This window comes from Epinephelus fuscoguttatus, linkage group LG22 (genome assembly GCF_011397635.1).
Source record: "Epinephelus fuscoguttatus linkage group LG22, E.fuscoguttatus.final_Chr_v1".
NCBI lineage: Eukaryota > Metazoa > Chordata > Actinopteri > Perciformes > Serranidae > Epinephelus > Epinephelus fuscoguttatus.
Window position 1 is genome coordinate 17,900,676 of NC_064773.1, and position 22,319 is coordinate 17,922,994.

Consider the following 22,319-nt stretch of genomic DNA (forward strand, 5'->3'; position numbering starts at 1 on the left):
GACCGGATCAACCAGATCTTACAGAGTCTACAACACTAGATGGCGCCATTTACCAGAGGTCGGAGCAGGGTGAGGAGGGGAGGCGGATGTTTGTATGTAGGAGACAAGATGATTAAAGGGGGACTGAACCAGTTTGTGAATTTCTTGCCAAAAGGGACTGTTCGATATTTATGAGAGGAGGGAGGGAGTGGTGCACAGAGGTGAATCACAATCACAAATCAATAATTCTTTATTGATCCCCGAGGAAAAATTATGATTCGTTACAGTAAAGAATAGAGAATTATAAGAAGTAAGAATAAGAGTTTGAAATAAAAGCATGTAAATAAAGTAATAAAATAAAATAGAAATAAAATGTGCATAAAAATGAAAAATAAATAACATTAAAAATAATAATAATAAAATAATACATTTAAAAAATAAAAATATAAAAAATTGAAATATTCAAAACATTTAAAATGTAAAAATATAAAAATTTAAATATTTACAACATTTAAAATGTAAAAAATATTAAAATTAAAATATCTAAAACATTTAAAATGTAAAAAATATTCAAATTAGAATATCTAAAACATTTAAAATGTGAAAAATATTAAAATTAAAATATCTAAAACATTTAAAATGTAAAAAATATTAAATTTAGAATATTTAAAACATTTAAAATATGAAAAGTATTAAAATTAAAATATTTAAAACATTTAAAATGTAAAAAATATTAAAATTAAAATATTTAAAACATTTAAAATGTAAAAAAAAAAAAGATTTAAAATAAAATATATATGACACTGTGCTGTAAGTGTAAAATTTGATGAACACAACATTTATTCAGGCTTGCACACCCAACAAAATCCAGCTGGTTCATAAACATTTTTGTGGTTGATTAGGGTGCTGCATGCATGAAAAGGTTGGGACATATAGAGCATACACACACATACACAGAGAGGGAGTCCCAGACTGGCTTTCCGGCTGTCCTGGACAGGCTTGTCCAGACTCTTGTCCAGAGGCCCTAACCCCTCACTGACTCTTCTTTTCTCACGGCACCTTGTATTCGCACCTTTACATCCTTTTGTTTTTTATTTGATTTCTTATTTTAGAAAAAAAATCTGACCTAATATCGTCTGTTCATTTACATGGCATCACAATATAAGTACTTTTTAAGTTGTATGCAAGTAGGATTAAATGCAGGCATTTGTGTAAATCTGTATGGGTTTAGGGTTTAACTAGGGCTACATCTATAAAATAATAGAAATGAAAAAAGGACCATCCCACTTAAAGTTGGACACAATTTAGTTTATTGGCCGAGATGCTAAAAATACATGCTTGTGTTGCCACTGGTTATTGTAGTCTTTTATTTTGTATTACTCCAATTGTGTGATTTGCTGTACCTCAGTGCAATTAGTTGCCTACTTTGCTTATCTGCTACAGTGATTGAATTTTGTCTTTATTTTACTTTTATTGTACTTTGTATTTTCTGGAAATTGCCTCACTTTTTTGCATCAACCAAATCTACGTATATATATATATATATATATATATATATATATATATGTATACACACACATTTACAAACACAGTATATATAATGTTAACTAATTTAATAAGCAGAAAACAATAGCTGTGAAAATGTGAAATTGTGAAAATTTTATTTTTCAAAAAGAGGTCATGGTAACAGACATGCAAACAAGTATTTACAGTATATGTACAAGTATATTCACAATCCAAATAGGTCAAGAGTCCCCTTCCATCCACCACAGCCTGCAGGGTGATGGAGTGCCAGCCTTTGTCGGTGTGATACTCCTCTGGGTGGAGAATGGGGCTGTGGGATCCATCTGTAGCACCCACACACTGTGGCAGCCCCCATCTTCTCTCCAAATATGTCACCATGTCCTTTTGCAACTGTATAACTTCGGCCAAAAGTACCCTCTCGACCGGTTGTCGAGATTAGGCTGAAATTGAAATTGTCTGTACTAATAGGTTATTAGTAATGCCTGGAAGCGTTGGTGGAAAAGGAGCGTTTACCGGATGTAAGGCAAATCTGCTTCCGGTTATTCGCGCTAGCTTAACTTTCTCTATTGCAAGCTTGATCATCTTCTTTATTAGCAAAGCATTTAAGCACTGTCCCAATCACCCAAAGTGTGTTTGTGTAAATGCGACAAAATAGAAATGAGATATGAACACATTTTCCTGATTTTGTAGCAGTAGTACATCATAATAATGTTTCCATCAAATGTTTGTGCAATATATTAGCAATGACAATTGTGACATGCTATATTGAAAGTATTTTTCACAGCTTTATTTTATTGCAAAGAAGCCATTAACGGCTTTAGTTACCCGTCTATGCTCTCGTAGAAGCCGCCAGACTCCATTGACAAAAACAGTAATTTTATCTCGCTGAACACAGGTGCTGGTCTACCACTGCTTTCATCAGTTACTTTGTTTGTGTTATTGTGTGACTTTAGTGACTCTGAACTGATCCTTTTAATCGCCAAAGTCACACAATATAACATGCACTAAATAATTGATCGAGGCAGCAGAAAACCAGCGGCTCCATTTCTCAGTGGAGTCTGGCATTGAAGAGAGTGGGATAACATCTTCATTTTCCAGTTGGAAATTGCAGTCTGACATTAAGGTAAAGCAGTGAAAATACTCTCAGTGTAATGCATACTTAAACTAATATTGAATTTTTTTTTAAACTGAAACTTTAATAGGTGTCTAAAATAATTTAAAACATACTGTATTACATGTAGAGGTCCTGCATTAAGCAGAGGAGCCCCAAATATTTGCCAGGTTTGCCTCTCCTGACGGTGCTCCCCCGGCAGTATGTAAAAGAAAGTGAAACGCTATATTATATAACACCATTCTCGCCATTTTATGTGGAGAGAATGTTTTGGAGATCACTCCCTTAGATTTATGACAAAATTCTGCGAACAAGGCCGAGCAGTGATGCTTTGATGGAGCTCACTAATGGAGAGGGGGGTTCTCCACAGAGTCCCAGTTGATCCTGCACATGTGTTTTTATCAGATGTTAGTCCACTCTGTTACACTCACATCCTGCTCTGGATACGCTTCATGCATTAGTGAGAGGTGAAGAGTTCAGGGTCAAACAGAGAGAGCCCCACATTCCACAACATGTTGGTAATTTACTCTGATAAATGAGATTATGTCAATTGTTGCGTTTGAGTGAGAACGTGCAAAACAAATGTAGATTACACAGTTTATGATTTGTTAAAGTCCCATATTAGAATATTACTTGAGTAAAAGTCTGACATAATCTGATCATTACTGTATCGAAAGTAATTTTATGATATTAAATGTATGATTTGATATACCTCAGTGCAGTCATGAGGGCAGTTAGTTGCCAACTTTGCTTGTCTGCGCCAGTGATGGTATTTTATCTTTATTTTATTGTCATTGTTCTTCATATCTTCTTAATATTGCCTCATTTTATTTGCTTGAATCCCACATGGTTTTAAATCCACGATCCACCATGTAAAGCACTTTGTAACTTTGTTTTGAAAAGAGCTTTATAAATAAAGTTTATTATTGTTTTTAATATTTGTTGGTGATATGTACGTCACCTTAAAAATGGAGTGTACATTATACTAAAATAAGGCCTTTTTTTTCCCCCACAACTTCATATTGGAGTGCTATGGACATACTGGAGTGCTATGGGTTCCTGGGACTGTACACTGACAATAAGCTGAACCAGGCTGAGAATACCAAAGCCCTTACATGAAGGACCAGAGCTGTCTCTACTTTCTCAGGTCCTCCAACATCTGCCGGACAATGCTGAGCATGTTGTTTGAGTCTGTGGCGGCCAGTTCTACCCTGTTTGTTGTTGTGTGCCTGGGCAGCAGGCTGAGAGGAGCAGATTCAACAGACTTAACAAACTGATCTGCAAGGCTACTAACGTTGTAGGCATGGAGCTGTACTCTCTGTACTCTCTGGTGGCAGCATCAGAGAGGAGGATGCTGTCTTACTTAGATGTCATCTCAGTCAGTGTCTCCCACCCACTCCATGATGTGCTGGTCAAGCACAGGAGTACACTCAGTGCAGGACTGAATCCTGTGAGATGCACCATGGAAGTCATTCCTGCCTGTGGCTATCAAACTTTTCAACTCTTCCCTATCCCTCAGTGTCAGACACTCAGACTGGCCCTTGGACTTATTTCACCCATTTAACCCAGCAGCTATGACCCATAATTTATTTACATTTGTATTTTCAGCTGTGCAATACGCAAAACTGTGTAATAGACAGACTTGAATCTACATTACTGTGCACTGCACAATACTCTCTTATTTAATTCTTATTTGTTATACACTTACATTTATATTTAGCACACTTGTAGTAGAATGCATATATTTGTACATATGTCTTAAGCACACATTTCCTATATTTCTATTTCCTATACAACGTATAGGAAATACGTTCTTATATTTTGATATTTATGTTGTGTTCTATATCCTAGCATAATGCACATTTTTCTGCATCTTCTTGCTTCTTATTTCTATTTTCTTATATTTTCTCTGTGCCTATAAACAGGAGGCTATAGGAGCAAGCTGGGTGCTCAGTAAATTAGCTTTTAGATTTTTCGCACCAAATAAATGGAGCAAGTTACAACAGGTATTTAAATTAGACAGGTATGTGTCATTAGATAATTTCAAGTGTATGCTAGATGATATGGTTGTTTTACAGTGTTCCTGTTGCTTTGGTAATTGGCAGACACGATTTTCTACACTTAACTGTTTTTATTGATGTTGTTGTTGTTGCTGTTATTATGTATCCGTCCTTTACAACAGACTATTCTTATTATTCAAATTTTTTGCTTTTTTACTGTTGTTTATAGTTCCTGATGCTACTTATTTGCTTTTATGGACTTTTTTCATCACTTTATTGTGATAATAAATAATAAACAATGGTTTGATTGATTGATTGATTGATGCTACTGCAACTCTTTTAAAATCTTACTTGATTTTACAATTTATAGTTTTACAGCTCTACGATTTTATGAATCAGTTAATCCATGTTTTAAACTGTCCTTTAATATTGAATTACCTTGTCTGTTTTATATCCATTATGTCTATTTTCATGTGAAGCACTCAGTGCTTATGTCCATATTGTAAACCGCTTTCTGCTGCATTTCTTGTGTGAAAGGTGCTGTATAAATAAAGTTTATTATCATTATCATTGGTATTATTGATTGAGCTACAATGTCTCCCAATTCCCTAAATCAAGGATCAATAAAGTATTCCGAATCTGAATGCCACACTGTTCAGCTGTACAATACTCTCTTATTTAATTCTAACTTTTTGTATTCCAAGATTTATATTTAACACACTTTGTAGTATTGATCCACATATTTGTACATATTATTTCTTATATTTATAAATAAATAAATGCATGTATAGCAGATTTCTTGGATGAAGCTGTTCTGCAAAATTTAATTTAAGTAAAAGTATATAAATACACACAGCAAATATACTTTAAGTATCAAAGGTAAAAACCTACTGGATATGAATCATGGCTCTTTTCAAAGTATTATATCCTGTATAATCGAATAAAGACACACTTAACTTGAGTATTTCCATGTTCTGCTATGTTATTCTTCTACTCCATTACATAGCTGTGAGAGGGAATTTTTTTACTTTTCACTACCTTACATTTATACATTTAAACACTAGTTAAACTGCAGATTCAGACTAATAATATGGCTTCACGTGTATTTGCTGTGGATAAACTCTTTACATTTTAAAAACCTGTAACATTTTTATGTTAAATTAAAGTAGGTGTTTACAGAGTAAATTATTTCTATATTTGTGGATCAATGTAAGTAGCCTCGCAACCAGTCAGTCAGTTTCTTGCTTATCACCCTTTTAAAGTCAGTAAAATGAAATGTAAACTTTAAATGAGTTCAAACTGCAAACGACGCAACGCGCCGACTGCGCATGCGCCAGTTACAACTTCCTCCAGTCCAGCAGGTGGCGTCAGCTCCTGTAACTGTTTTCTCAAGGCGACGAAGAAGAAGACAACAAAATGGAGTCTTGTTTTGATCGGAGGCGGTGCGAGAAGGTCCGCCGCCGTATGACTCGTCTTTGAAGGGATATAAAGACAGCCAAATGTTGTCGAACTCCGGTCGGGAAAAAAATAACACAACTGCCGTCATTGTACCGAATACTGCAGTCAATTTTCATCACAGCGCTCCCTAAGGTTAGAAAGACTAGAAAGTGAGTCCAGTTTTAATTGTTTAAGGTTAAAAGTTGGCTGCATTGTCTTTAAATGGATCTGCGAGTTACCATGGGCTTGCCACATTATGCATTAATCGATAAGTTTACCCTTCGTAAAGTCCGCTGAATATGATACTTTTACGATAGTGTGCTGCAACTGCTTGTTAGCATGCTAGCTTACACGGATACTACAACGTTACATGCTAACGTGTGTTTTTGAAAAAAGTTGGTGTATTTATATAACGTTACGTTTTTGCAGATACATTGTATTAACTCCATACTGATAGTGGATTACCAGGATATACTTTGATTGAGGATTGTAGTGCCCCTCGGTACAGAGTAGTGAGTAGCATCAAAGGGTATGGATACCAAGAGGCGAAGCTAGAGTGCCGAAATCACGCCCCTTCCGGTGAAGCTCATGGGACCTTAGATCGGAAAAAATATGAATGGCAATGAATGAGGAGAGAAATATTATCTTTTGGTCCCGTTTGAGTTGCGACATGAAATCCAAATATGTCGTTAATGAATTTAAAATATAAATTTTAAGGTCAAGAAAGTCATACTTTGTGGTAAAACTGTTGAGATATAAGCTTTTGAAAAAAATGTAATTAGAAAAACTACACAGGAGGCGGTCGCGTATGTGACGTCATAGCTTTCGCTCGCTTCCTGCAGCTTGGAGTGACTGCAACCTGGCACAAAACACACAGACATCTTCAATCATAAATCGATTAATCATAAAACAGTGGAATTTCAGCGGGGAGGCCAAGCTGCAGGAAGCGAGCGAAAGCTATGACGTCACATACGCGACCTCCTCCTGTGTACTCTTGAGTCTTTCTAATTAAAAAGCATATGTATATATATGTGTGTGTATATATATGTAAATGTGTGTGTATATATATATATATATTTATATGGCATGATGGAGGTGACGTGGAATACCGGAAGTTACTTTTTTTGCACGCAGGAATGGCGCAAACATTTGAAATGCATTTCTTTTTCAGACTACACAGTATATAAATGTAATTTGGAGTGCAAGCCCACTGCACACTTCCACTGTCCCTCCTGCAAACCATTATTAGAAAGAAGAGACCGGTTTGTAGACCATTTGGGACAGTGCGTCCAACAAGCTGTTGAAGACGAGCAGGAGGCACAGGAGCAGCAGGAGGCGGAGGAGCAGGAGCAGCAGGAGGAGGAGGAGGAGCAGCAGCAGCAGCAGCAGCAGCAGCAGGAGGCCAAAGAGCCTCTGAGCATGTATGCTTCAGTAACTTTTCCAAGGGTCAACATAAGTGGTTTTACAGAATGCAACAGTCATAATGCTTAAAATTTCCATCTCATGCCCCAGTAGTTCACCTGGTAGAGTGCATACGACAAGCTGAGCCCTTACCACACTGGCCTGGCTTCCAATCCAACCTCAGGCTCTCTGCCGAATAAAGCAGTAATGCCAAAAAATCATCTTTTAAAAAAGTGCAGCTCAATTTTTTTGTATTTTTGTAGTGCATTTTATATTATCATTTCTTTTTTTTATAGAAATGATATACGTGGGCACAGAGGTCCTTTTGTGACTTTTTTCCCCTATAAATCTGGATTTTCATGAGAAATTAGACTTAAATTTTCTGATTAGTCAATGTCTTGTGGGTAAAGTTATTTAACACAAAATTCCAAAATTTGATTCTCTGATGTTCCCTTGAGGATCCTCTTGATCTTTAAAAAGTAGGCTAAACCTGATCTAATGAACACACATTTTTGTTATTGGTTACATCTGTGTAATAAAAGGAAAACGTGTAGGCTATAATATCCATCTCTGTACATAGACTACAGGAACACAGGAAAGATTAAGCTGTTTGAAGTAATGGTAGCCTAAAGACCACATTGAAATGACTCTTGTCAGTTTTACTATACGATTCATCATAATGGGAAGTAGTTTGTTTTTTTTTTTTAAAGGTCCAAAGACAAGACTAGTTTATGCACATGGTAAGTTATGGTATATAGTTAAAAGAATTAACGTTAGATCTTAATGACTTGCCTGATTAAATAGGGTAAAATAAATATAAATGGACAATTCATACACGCTATGTTAAGCAATTTTAATTTAAAAAAAGAAAGGAAGGTCACTTCCGTCACACTATGGTAAACAATTTTGTTTTACTAAAAAACAACAAAAAACAAAGTTGACTTGTATGATGAAATAAAGGTAAAATAAATGGACAATTCATCAATTCATAGATGCTATGCATTCATTCATTCATTCATCTTCTAACCGCTTCATCCTCTTGAGGGTCGCGGGGGGACTGGAGCCTATCACAGCTGACATTGGGCGAGAGGCAGGGTACAACCTGGACAGGTCGCCAGACTATTGCAGGGCTGACACATAGAGACAGACAACCATTCACGCTCACATTCACACCTACGGACAATTTAGAGTTATCACTTAACCTAGTCCCCAATCCGCTTGTCTTTGGACTGTGGGAGGAAGCTGGAGAGAACCCACGCTGACTCGGGGAGAACATGCAAACTCCGCACAGAATGGCTCCCACACCCGGGATCGAACTGGCAACCTTCTTGCTGTGAGCCCTAGACGCTATGCAATTTTACTTTAAAAAGTTGTAAAAAAAAAAAAAGAGAGAGAGAGAGAGAGAAAAGTCACTTCCTACCTAAATGTCAACATGTCAGTCCGTCACAATACGTTAGTACCAAATTTTAGTAAGTCAAATTTTGACTCTTGTCCTCTTAAGGTGTTCTTAATTTGGCCATTTATTGTTGTTGTTTATCTTTTTTGCGATTAATATTAAATGTTGATTTAGTGCCTAATAAATTTCCACACTGTAGACACATCTTAAATGTCATCAACATCAAAGTGTTCAGTGTGGCACCAGGGTCAAAGGCAAAGACATCGAGAAACAGTTACCCCTAGGATCTCACCAAAATACCCCCTATGGTGCAGTTTCACTTTTTTGGTTTGAGCAGTGTCATACCAGAATCCCCATCAATGCTTGATCAGAGCCACGGTGTGTGGCCCTGCCTGAAAATACAGATAGACACACTCTGGCAATTATAGTAATAGGATTTCAGCCAACTCTTAAGTATGATGATGATTGTTTTAAGCATGACTGTATAGCAAGTATGAAGTGGTTTAAGGGACACATACAACCTAAGATTAATCCAGGACAGATGATCCAAATGTATTTTGTCCAATTCTAGGCCTGGGCTTCATTGTCTGTGAAATAGATTTAAAGGGTTTGGATTTGACTAACTATGTTGTCTCTTTTTTAGGATGCATATTACAATACAAAGTGGGCAATCGCTGCCAGACATTGAAAGATGCAGCACATGCTGCAACAATTATCATTGTCCATTCTGCAGCTCAACATTTTTTAGACCTACAAAGTTGAGCAAAGTACAGGTACATCTGGACAGCCACTTCACTCGTGCAGTTGTTCATGAAGGTAAGATTTGGAACCGTCTCTCAGGAAATGCTAATAAAGTTACCATGTGTCTGACAGTGCATTAATACCAGATATGCACAATGCTGTTCATATAGTCTGCTGTCGGTTAGCTGATAGTGGACAATAATAGTTTAATGAGCAGCCCCCATCACAAGCAGTCAGAATGTGATAATAGAATTAATTTGAGCAATAAATTTAAATAAGTCCCTCTCTGATTTCTGTTGAATAACAAACTTAATTCAGACTGTGGGAATTCATAATTGTCTCTATAATGATACTAAAATGAAATTATGTTTCAGGGTACACCATCCACAGATGTGGTTTAGGCTGTCGGCCCCAACTGCATTATCACTGCATCAACTGCCAATCAATGCTGGTGAGAAAAGCAGACTTTGTTAAACATCTGGCAATATGCAGAAAGAGACAGTTGGCTGTTCCACTGCCTCCATCACCCTCACCTCCATCACCCTGGCCTTCCAGTAGTCCTCACAGCAGGCCTAACTCTCTGGCCCAGTTAATGATCAAAGGTAAGGGTGGATAATTACATTTTCAGTTGCAATTTGAAGTAAAATATCAACTTGGCAATCATTGTGTTGTCTGTTACCAATTTCGTGAAGTGGAAGACTTCACGCAGAAGCTTGTAAAGAGAAGGAAGATCGAGGGATGGAATTTCTATTAAAAATGGGAAAAAAACACTTGTCTCTCACTTGTTATTTCTTAATGTTTTTTTGTACATTTTTACATATTTATAAATGTTCACTTTGATCATTTTAATCTGCCCTCACCGTAATCCTTGTGTTATGTTTTTGTAATCTTTAACATCTGGTGAAGAGTCAGTCAACTCAGCTTTATTTATCAATCATACAGTAACAGGTCTTTTACTCGCTGTACGCGATGAAACGCGCTGACTGCGCACGCGCCATTTACAATTCGCTCCAGTCCAGTAGGTGGCGTCAGCTCCTTAACTTTTGTGAAGGCGACGAAGAAGAAGACAATAAAATGGAGTCTTGTTTTGATACGAGGCTGTGCGAGGAGGTCCGCCGTCACCCACACATATATGACTCGTCTTTGAAGGGATACAAAGACAGCCAGATGCTGTCGAACTCCTGGCGGGATGTTGCGCGGGCGGTCGGGAGAAACGAACACAACTGCCGTTACAAGTGGAAATACCTGAGAGACAGATACGTGAGGGCCAAGAAGAAACAGCAAGAAAAGGGCGGTAGCGCCCACATACCTCCTATTATTTCCAAGTTAGACTGGCTCTCTGACTTCATCAAATATCGACCGGTAACTGGACCGGAGCGTGGATCCGGACATGCGCATGCGCTGAACGCCGCTCAGACGCGAACCGACAGTGGTATGAATGGAGCCGCGTGCGCCTCCGCGCGACCGGTAGAAGTCCGCAGCTGTCCGCGGAACGCGCAGAGTATGTGCAAGCATCACGCTACCGCCACCTACTGCTGCACAGTTTGGACCACAAACTACATACTGATACTGTCTGTCTAATAAAATATCAAAGAACAGAATACTGACAAGTTAATTATAGTTTAGTTTTGTTTGGTCATTTTCCAACTCTAATATTCTGGTAGATAGACAATACATAAAGGTAACGCTTTGTAGCATAAAAAAAGAAAAGGAAACAAAACAGGACTAAAAATAGGAAGTGTCCTCTGAATAAAACTCCTGGATTCTAGCTGTCCATCATACTTACATTACAACAGCATGAAATAATGTGTGTGACAGTTCTTGTATGCAGACTGAAATTAATATGCAGCTGTGTTTATATGATTTAATAATTTAACTAGGGTTGCATATTGTAAGGGACTGTTCGTTATTTATGAGGGGGGTGGGGTGCAAAAAAGAAGGCATGTCAGATAATTTTCACAGTGGGGAGGCACTTATGTTTTTTTATTTTGGCTTAGGGGAGGGATATACAAGCTAAAATGGTTGTATTTTATATTTATTTTACTATTAATTTTTAAAGAAAAAAAATGCAGATTTTTAAATAAAAAATGGCCAGAATAAACAATTTATTTTAGCGAGAAACTGTAAAAACAAAAATTGTATTTTTAAATATCAGACAGTTCTTGGACACATCATGTGCGATGAATCTTTCTGTAAAAAAGACCATAACTTAATCTGAGTTTCAAATAGTGGTATTTCATCAAAATCACTTTATCCTACGCCTCTCTTAAAATTTGTCCGAAACTAAACCCTTTGCGTGAACAAAACGGCGTGCATGACGAGTAAAAAGTTGTTTGTTTTTTTTTTAACTCCTCTTGTCTTTAACTTTCAAACATAAAAGGGTAAGTTTTAAAAATCAAATTACTAATTTGAGGTAGAGTCATGCATTTTCCACCAGTCACTTCGGCAGGCTCACACAAAAATGTTTGTAGCTTCCGGGAGAGTAAAAAACAACAAAAAAGAAATAACCCTGAAGTCACATCCAAGCCACCCCCTCCTCTGATGAATAAAGAACAGCCCCTAAGTAGTTTGCTTAATCGATCACTGGTAGCATTAACAATCAGTGAAGTGATTTAATTGTGATTTTTAAAAAAAAAAAAAAAAAAAAATTGCTTATACCAAACCACACCAAATGCAATCTTCCTCAGTCAAAGCTCACAGCAATATATTGCATATTCTCTGACAGCATTGCACAGCCTATGAAACACATCAAAATTTAGCGACTGACTAGTTATTGTAATATATGTCCCTTATTCCAGAACAGGTTGTGGTTGAATGTTAAGAAAGATGTAATATAACTGTCAAAGATGCTACGAAGTGATAAATATACTGTTAGTGTGCATCTGTTTAAGTTTTGAGACTGCACAAGTTAATAACATGGTGTTTATTGTTTTACTGCTTGCATCTATAGACCTGCCGTTGGAGCCTCGCCTTCCTCTGTCATCCCTCCACCTCCTGGTTCCTCCACTGAGGTTGATGTCAGCCTGTATGTGGCAGGTGGCCCAGGAGCGAAATGTGGACCAGTATGATAAACTGGCCGAGTTCATCACACTGGTGATAGAGATGGTCCCGGAAATTCTGAACTACAAGCAGAAGGCTCAGCTCATCCTGGGACTGAAAGCGCGGGTGAGTCAATGTCCTCATCTTTCCTGTTCATTTATCATCATCATCATGACATAGTCCCCTGGTGAGGGTCATTTTCAAGGAATAATGCATCTATTGTCTGGTGTGTCGAAATGTAACAGTTTTATTTTGACAGTGAAGCTTATAAGGTTTGACTTTGTGTTTTTCAGCTCATCCTTGAGTTCATAAAGAGGACGGATGTTGACTGTAAAGCTATCCAGGACCATCTTCTTAGTTTCCAGCAGAGGATGACAGAGGTGGGCAATGTAGCAGAGGCATCTGCCAGAGAAAGACGGATTATAGCCTTTAGGTGTTGCTTACCTTCAGTTATACATTGTTAATGCATGGAAATGAACTTCAACTGGGCTTCACGACAGGACCAAGATGGAGAGGTGGAGATGTCAAAGTCAGCTTTTGTGGAGCTGGTACAGACACTGCTGGCAGACCAATCTGAAAAAGAAATTTTTTTCAAGGTGAGTTTTATCCTTACATTTCTTTCAGGGGTGTCAGTTGTTAAAGGGACAGGTCATCCCCAAATCAATTATATATCTTTCCTCTTACATGTCATGCTAATTATCAATCTAGATTGGTTTGCTGTGAGTTGCTGAGTGTTGGTTATCGGCTGTAGAGATGTCTGCCTTCTCTCCATTATAATGGAGCTAGATGGCACTTGGCTTGTGGTGCTCAAAGCACCCAAAAAATACATTTGAAAAAACTCGTCCATGAGTAGATGCACTCTTCCTTCTGCGCGGTGATACAGATGGTGTGTGTAGTTTAGTAAAATTTAAATAGTTCCTACATGAAACTGCTCACAACAGATTTTTTCTTGGTGCCTTGAGCACCACAAGCTGAGTGCCATCTTGTTACGTAACATTGGAGAGAAGACAGACATCTCTACGGCTGATATCTCCAACACTCAGCAACACACACCGAAATAATGTAGACTGATAAAATACACTACAGGTAAGAGGAAAAATATGTTTGTGATTTGAGGGTGAACCGTTCCTTCAGGTCTATTAACTTATGCATCTACCTCAGTATTTTTTTTCTGTATATTTGATACATGATGTTTATATCTTTTTTTTTCTTTCTTTCTTTCTTTTCATGTCAAAGGAGGTCTACTCTGTACAATATGGAGCTCGTTTTGATACAGCGCTCCAGATCCTTGTGTGGGAGTTCTTCTACCAACTGGAAGAGTTGCTCCCAGTACCAAGTTTTTCACAGGTAGGCAGCAAGCTGAAAATAAACTGACCGTCCAACTGACCTTCCTGACCTTGTCTAAGTAATTAACCGTCACGTCATAATGGCTAGTAGAATAAGAGTTCTTACTAAACCACAACACAGATTATAAATGTAGACCCATATAGTGAAGAATGAAGAATGATCTTGGAGGAAGATGCAGGAGTTCAGAGACTTTAAAATAAATAAATGTATAGATACACATGATAAACCTTGTTTTTAAAGTACCCCCGCTGTTCTTTTCTAGGTATTCTCCATGTTTGACGTGTCTTCCCGCCACTGTGAGTTTGAGCGGTTTGTCTCCGACCCTCAAGATCTGAGGAGGATTCTGCAGCGCCAACAGAAGCAACAAAAGTTGACCAAAAGTAAGAATCTGTCATTATTCCCAATTGCAGTCAAGATGCACTGAGACACCTTTTCCACTAATGTGCCATGAAAATTTGCTTCAGCCAACCGCCACTCCCCTTCTAATACCCACCGTATTATCTATTACAATTACCATAGAGTATAAAATGATTGAGTTTAATTGGGGATCAAGGTTACCTACTTTCTGTTGAAGAAGTTAAGTAATTTTGAGGTGAAAATGTGATCAGTGCATCCGTCCTACGGGGGACAGGAAGAATGTGTTAAGTATTTTTTGCCTTCATTGCTCACGTTACCCAGATCATTTAATATTTCTAGTATTCTGTGTTGAATTCTTTGTAATCTCCATTTATTACCTCCGTCAAGGAGGTCATGTTTTCGCTGGCGTTGGTCTGTTTGTCTGTTTGTCTGCAAAATAACTCGAAAAGTTTTGAACGGCTGTTGATGAAATTTTCAGGAAAGTTTGATAATGGGACAAGGGACAGATGATAAAATTTTGGTGGTTATCGGTTCAAGCGAAGTGGATAAAATAATAAAATGGCGGGAAATCCAGCTGCTTGGCGGAGGTCTGCACTCTCCGAGTGCTCTAGTTTTGCTACTGCTGCCTACCTGCCTGCCTGACAACTAGCATGCCTCTAGTGCCTCTAACAAGAACGTTATCTCCGTTTCTCAGGTGAATTCACCTTCATGTCAGACACTATCCTCTCCACGCTGGCATCTAAACAGACTTCAGCGGCATTTCAAGATCATGCTTATCAAAAAATTGATGATCGAGATGGAGACGAGAAACCAGAGGGAAGAAATCAAGAAAAGCCACAAAGTAAGGATGATGAAGAGACTGACGACAGTTCCATTGAAACTAACCCAGACACCCGGCTGCAAGAGCGCGGCCTGTCACCGCTTACGTCCTCTCCATGTTCTGAAGAAGCTGGTGCGGCAGATGACGGCGGTGAGCATCTTTAGTATCATGATTTTCTGGGTAATCTAAAAAAAAAACTATTCTTAAGTGTTTGCTTTGATTATATTGGTGTTTTTTTTTTTTTATTGAATCACTGTCACAACAGGAATTGTTCTGAGGATTTTCTCAAGCAGGATACTACTTGGCATGTAGTCTCTGTTGAGTGAACTCATCTCTGATTCTCTTGTTTTCTGTTGGCAGAAACAGCTGGTGAAGCCGCCGTCCAGCCACCCAGATGCTCAGAAAGCTCAGCGGAAGGAGTGGAGGAACATCTGGATCTGAGGATAAACAAGGAGCCGTCAGAAGAGAACACAATCCAGTCCTCGGCAGGAGACAGAGCCAATGTCTCTCTTCCATTCAGTGAGGACTCCTTAAGCGCCAGTGAAAACACCTGCCTGGAGTGTGGCGAGACTTTTGCACGTCATTCTTCTTTGAAAAAACATTATCTTATTCACCCTTCGGCACGGCCATTCAAGTGCACTCAGTGCGATAAGGCCTATAAATACAACAAAGACCTGAAACAACATTTGCGTAATCACTTTAACCCTAAAATCCTGGCCTTCGCTTGCAGCGTTTGTGGGAAGAGATTTAATTCTCAGGCTTTGCTCACAGTCCACATGCGTCATCACAGCGGAGAGAGGCCGTACGCCTGCTCGTACTGTGACAAGAGGTTCCTGACGAAGCCAGTCTTGACGACCCACGTGCGTCTTCACACTGGAGAGCGCCCATATGCCTGCAAGTTTTGCAACAAGACATTCACACAGCTGTACCCGCGCACTGTGCACCAAAGGACACATAACAAAGAGAAGCCGTACCTGTGCAGCACATGTGGTATGTCCTTTAGTGGCTCTGGGGCCTTGCTGGTGCATACACGCACTCACACGGGGGAGCGGCCTCATCGGTGCGACTTGTGCGGAAAACGTTTCGCCACAGCCATTCAGTTGACGGTTCATCGGAGATTCCACACTGGGGAGAGGCCGTACCCTTGCTCACATTGTGACAAGTCGTTCCACAGTAGTACAGGACTGAAGAAACACATGAGGACACACACGGGAGAGAAACCTTACAAGTGTATAACGTGTCACAAGACGTTTTCTCAAAGATCCAACATGAGGATACACCTCAAAGTCCACAAGAACCTCTAGCATACTGTTGTTGATGCTCGTGGGTGTTCACGTTACTGTATGAAAGGCTGGTTCATTGCTATGTCAAGACAGTCTGTTTTGGTGCATCTCCATGTCAATAAATCACCAACATGTATGTTTGCATGTAAATATCGACTTAGGACACTCAGATAGTACAGATGTGGATTAATGTGTACGTTTATGAACCTCACATTTTAAGAGACCATCGTTAAAGAGTATATGTTTAGGTTAGGTTTATGTTAAAGACTTTTCAATAAAAATAAATACCAAAATTAAGGAGTGAGTGGTCTTATGTTTGACATAGTGACAAACGTGTGTGACTGAGAGATAGTCATCAGTTATACTGTAGAATCTGAAAAAGGGTGTGTGATAAATAATGTTTTGCACAACTTGTAAACATTTTTTGATAATATTCTTATGAATTTACTTGTTTTAAAATTTGCAACCAAAAAATGTACTGGGCAATAAACTCGTCACTCTACATTGTTTCAAAACATATCTTTGGCTTTTCTGTGCTTCAATATCTTGTCATTTATTGGTTGACATAAAAGCCAATATGGATATATGTACAATGAGCAAATATCGGCTAATATTGGCCTGGCTTATTCTTATTTCAGGCTCTACTTGAGAGGGTTAACTCCAATGAAACAGTGTAACTCCTTTATTTTGCCAAATATTACTTACCATGAACTTCAGTCCATAGGGTTATACTGTTCATGGCCCTAATGAAAGTGTGTACCGGATAAGCAAAGCTTTGTTTTAAAGTAAGTTTTGGTATAAGACCATCAGGCATTCATGGGAACAGGGAAGGATGACAGGAAATCTGTTGCTGTCAACTATGATTGAGGAGCAAATCGTGGAGTGGTCACTCTTATGACTCATACTTACACTGGGCTCACTTCGATAGTGAATTAAATAGTAAAGATCCCCTGGAACTCCCTCAAGAACCTCTATGAGTCACCAGACCTCTCATTGAGAACCAATGCGCAAGACCATCAGGGAGCCATGGCAACAATGACACAAAGGTAAATCAAGAAATTGAGATCCTGTCCCAGGATTGGCTTGTGTGACTAAATGACAGGCATCTGATGTCACCTCAGTATTCCCTCCCTGGGAATCGAACACAGGCTACAGCGGTGCAAACACTAAATCTTTTAGCCACAAGACCATACCGGAATCATCGCACCCTCCTCCACCCCACTGACCTTCAATCACCTTATCCAGAGCCCAGGGCGAGTTCATCAAAAGCCCACTCCTCTTCACATCCAGATCCTCGGCTCCCGCTTCATTAAGTCATTAAGACCATTACTACCACCAGCATCTAGACTCCATAGGGGGGTTCTCTAATCTACTGTGTCTTTACCACCCTGCTGGAATACACAATTGCCAAAGATTTTTCACATTTCTCATACTTAGGTGCACATGTAAATAAACATCCTTTTCTCCAAGAATGAATCTCTCCCGACTGAACAAAATTACAAGCATCTGGTGTCAGTCTTCTCGAGCTCTGGATACCTGGAAGGATGACATGAATGTAAATCAAGCAATTACAGTCCTATTCCAAAACTTGCTTGTTTAACTAACTTACAGGCATCTGGTGTCAGGCTTCTGGAGACATGGCAGTGGGGAAGGATGACACAAAGGTAAATCAAGTAATTAAGATCCTGTCCCAAAATTGGCTTGTTTAATTAAATTACAGGCATTTGGTGTCACCTCAGAATTCCCTGATTGGGAATCACACCCGGGCTGCCACCGGATCCTTGCCACTAGACCAGCAGGTAGTCATTTGATGTCACCTCAGCATTCCCTGACCGGGAAATGAATCCAGACCGTGGTGGTGAGAGCGCTGTCAGGACCTTGTGACAAGCTCACTGCTGCGATGGGGGTGTATGTCATGATGCCAAAGCTTCTCAACATAGTGATGCAGCTCAGTGGAGAAAGCGTGGAAAGAGGTGAAATAACTGGGTTGACGTTGGCACTTATCTTTACACTCTGGGCAGGGTCTGGATGGGTTTTGACTGCTGCTGGGCCTCCATGGGGGCGGACAGGCTCTGTGGGTGTGATAAGGTGCGGAAAATCTTTGGAAAGCAGCAACAGGCTGTGTATGCTCTATTAGACCCAAGTTTCTAGCAGCAAAGGCTTTCCTAATCCAAAATCTTGTGGGCTAAAACGTTGCAATGGTCATGGACACTGTAACCCCTTGAACAATCCATGTATCTTTCCCAGTGTGAAGGACTAACTCTTCAGGTTCTCCTTCCAGGCCAGATTGGCAGGCTGCATCATGTCAGAGAATTGTCCACTCAGACCCATCATCTATCACAGCACAAGCCTCCATATTTCAGTCTACATGAGTCAGTGGAACCTTTGCTATCTTGAGCAAAACCTTTCGTTTCCCTCAACTCCTCAACTGTATTTGCAAGACAAGAACTGGAGGTGGTCTTGTCTAACAGCTTTACCTTCACTGGTGTGTGGTCTTCCTCTGGCAACTTTTTTTTTGAGATCTTGTAGGATAAAGAGATGTCAGTGGCTGCATGTCTTGCAGGGTGCCTTCAGTGTGCATTTTGCCTGATGACTTCAACCATAGTGGCAGCACAGTATATTGCTCTTTATCCAGGTCAACATCTGCTCGTAAATGGTGGGTATTGTCATAATGAGGGCAATAGGTCTTTGTTTTCTCACAGGGGACATCAGTGCATTGTGGTACTTCTACTCCTTTAGTCTATGCTGCCTTCTCTGCACTGAGATGTGCAGATATTTCCATGGCTGGGTACTTCTTGTCTTTCCAATGCTCTCCATGGGGAATAGAATTGGGTGCTATCCTCACAGACTTGTATTTCAAAGTCTTACCAATCCCCAAATCCCCACAAAGACAAGCAGTAAGAAGTATAACTTACAACTTCAGAAGATTGGAGGAAGCACGCTGTACTGCCAGCCATGCCACTTGGGCCAAATCACAGACCATGCCAAACACAGAGAATCCAGGAAGAAACAAGGGCGTAAACTGAGCATCAGAGCATCAGACACCTGCCCAGATAATAGTTATGCCAGTTCCTCCCAGCAATTGGGGAGCAGGCATTATTGAACCACACCTGGTGTGCAGGTACTGAGGAGGGGGAGAGAAGGGAAATTATCCCATTCTGCCACACAAATCTACACAATGCATATTAAACATGATCATTAACAGATTAATTGACAACTGAACACTTTTATTCTAACATATATGACTTAACTATCTCCTAGTGCTCTTCTTAGCAGCAATTGAAAACACTGAATACTAAACACTGGTAGCCAAAACAGATTATAAACTATGCAAAAACTGTTAGAAAAGGTTTGGTACTTACAAATAGCTGCATGCACACACAACAGCAACAAGCAGCTTCTTAAAATCCCAAATGCTTCAACTGCAGAAACTGAGCAACTAAAAGTGCTCTCCCCTGCTCCTTCAGCACCTGCTCCTTAGCCACCTCACAACACTACCTCAGTCCTGGAAATGCTCCAACCTGATTGGTAGTCACAGCCTATATTAAAGTGACAAAGGCCAATGAGTGTGCATCTCAGCCAATCCAGAAGCCTTTTCCACAAAGATCCTGATTCTGAACCCAGGCTGTGTTGGAGAAAATGCTGAATCCTAGACATCAGAGGAGCTACGACAACAATGAGTTATGACACAAACATTTCTTCAACTAAGTGTCCCTAGACTACTACTTGATTGGGCATTGAACCCAGGCTGTAGTGGTGAGTGCTGAATCACGGCCACTAGAGCAGCAGGGAAGCATAGCAAACAGAAAGGATGACACAAAGGCGTAGAGTTGGGTTTCCCTTCAGCATTCCCTGACTGGGAATCGAACCCAGACCACAGTGGTGAAAGTGCTGAATCCTAGCCACTAAACCATCTGGGAACCATGGCAATCAGGAAGGATGACACAAAGGTAAATCAAGCATTTAGGATCCTGTCCCAAAATTGGTTTGTTTCTATAAAGTACAGGGGTCAAGTGTCTCCTCAGCATTCCCTGACTGGGAATCGAACCAGGGCAGCGGCGGTGAAAGTGCCAAATCCTAGTCTCTAGACCATCAGGGAACCATGATAATCAGGAAGGATGACACAAAGGTAAATCAAGTATTTAGGATCCTGTCCCAAAACTGGGTTGTTTCTATAAAGTACAGGGGTCAAGTGTCTCCTCAGCATTCCCTGACCAGGAATCAGATCCTGGCAGTGGTGGTGAAAGCACCAAAATCCCAGCCACTAGACTGTGGCAACTAGGAAGGATGACATGAAGGTTTATGTCGAGTGCAGGGGCTGAATTTCCCTTCAGCATTCTCTGACCCGCAGCCTTCCGTCAGCTCCCAAGTCATATCATGCCAGTGGGTTCAGTGAAGAGGCATTTTTTTGTCAAACCGTCAGTATCAGGATCTTTTCTGACAACTCAGATGATCACACCTGCAGGACAAACTATACTTATAGTACTTGTAGTACTGTCAGTAATTCAGAGCACCAAATCAGTGTGCCTACCACCACAGTGGAAACTGGAGCCACTCCAAAGAGGCCATATGGACAAACTGTAGAAGCAAATACATGTAAAAAGTGTAGCCAGTTTCCCACTGCTGACACTGGACAGATTTCAGAGTCGAGGCAGGGAACATACGTCTCTCAATATTTAGAACATGGACCTTGCAGAGGCACAGCTACAGGAGGTACTAGCAGAGGACTATTATTATGACAAAATTAAAGACAATGAAAGGATAAATTGATGCAGAAAACGCAAATATTCATTGGAAAGTTGACTGGTGCTGCTTTTGACACCTCTCGCACTGGCACATGTCAACCACTAGATGACAGTAATGGGTTTACATTAAGATATGTTTTGCATTCACCAGTGACAGATCCTCCTATAGGAAATGATATCTAAAGCTGATGCAACAGCTAAAGCAGCACCCTGACCCTTACAGTCAGTCTGTGGAAGAGGTACCACCACTAATCCTGGCAATGCAGTTCACCTGAATGTGTTCTTCAGTGAGGGATCGTCACAGTCAGAACATGCAGTGAACTGTAGCTATGTGGACAGCATTGGAGTAAGAGAAAATAAAAAGGCAAAAGCCATCTGTGATGTTGATGATGATTTTTTAAAAACAGTTGATGATTAGTTAAAAAATAAAAATAGTCTGCATTAAATCCACCCCCAACCCTTATCACACCCTACAACCACACAAAGGCAGCAACAAGCAAACAAACAAATAGGCATTATAGACACATAGCAAGGTTACAAGAGGCAATGTACAGAGACTTCTGAGGGAGATTTAGGAAACCCCTGTAATATGGAAAATGATAGAGTAGGTCCAATGTACTTTAAGTAAGGGTCTCAGACTTTATAAAATAATATCACCACCCAGGAGACTGAGTAAGAGGGACATAGGGTCTAATTTGAACACCAGATATAACACACACTTCATCATACTCGACTAATAGCGTTGTAGCTTCACACATGGCCAAAAACAGTGAATGTAGCTTCCAGACTCAGAGTAACACTTAAAGCAGAGAGAAGAAATATTAGCCTCCATTTTGTTTTTGATAGCAGGTGTTATATATTGCGATGTACATCTCGGAACTGATGATAATTCCATAGTAGGGATCTACACTTCTACCATTCCAGGTCGTAAATAGTCATGCCCAAAGTCTCTTTCCGAGGTTTGCTTAGCAGCTCGGTGATTAATGCATTTCATAAGCCCCGTTTCCACCGAGCAGTACGGTACAGTTCAGTTTTGCATGCTTTATTTTCCGTTTCCACTGTGAAAAGTTGTGGATGGTACCAATGGAACCATTCTGTACCGTCGCCATTTTTGGTCCCCCCTCTGTTTGGGTACCTAG

At 39.8% G+C, this 22,319-nt stretch overlaps 1 protein-coding gene across 5 annotated transcripts; it reads left to right on the plus strand.

Moving 5' to 3' along the window:
• Positions 1 to 6,018: 6,018 nt before the first annotated feature.
• LOC125882967 (endothelial zinc finger protein induced by tumor necrosis factor alpha-like) lies at positions 6,019 to 16,927 on the plus strand. 5 transcript variants are annotated; one of them, XM_049567016.1, is made up of 11 exons: positions 6,019 to 6,221; positions 7,223 to 7,472; positions 9,492 to 9,664; positions 9,964 to 10,191; positions 12,540 to 12,754; positions 12,922 to 13,008; positions 13,129 to 13,224; positions 13,865 to 13,975; positions 14,238 to 14,355; positions 15,027 to 15,302; positions 15,513 to 16,927. In XM_049567016.1, coding segments are annotated over exons 2-11 (2,250 nt in total). In that variant the 5' UTR covers positions 6,019 to 6,221; positions 7,223 to 7,470; the 3' UTR covers positions 16,457 to 16,927. The 5 variants fall into 5 exon arrangements, with proteins under 5 accessions (XP_049422973.1, XP_049422974.1, XP_049422972.1 ...); XM_049567017.1 differs by having other exon boundaries at positions 6,019 to 6,204; XM_049567015.1 differs by lacking the exons at positions 6,019 to 6,221; positions 7,223 to 7,472; positions 9,492 to 9,664 and having other exon boundaries at positions 9,675 to 11,090; positions 15,519 to 16,927.
• Positions 16,928 to 22,319: the final 5,392 nt, after the last annotated feature.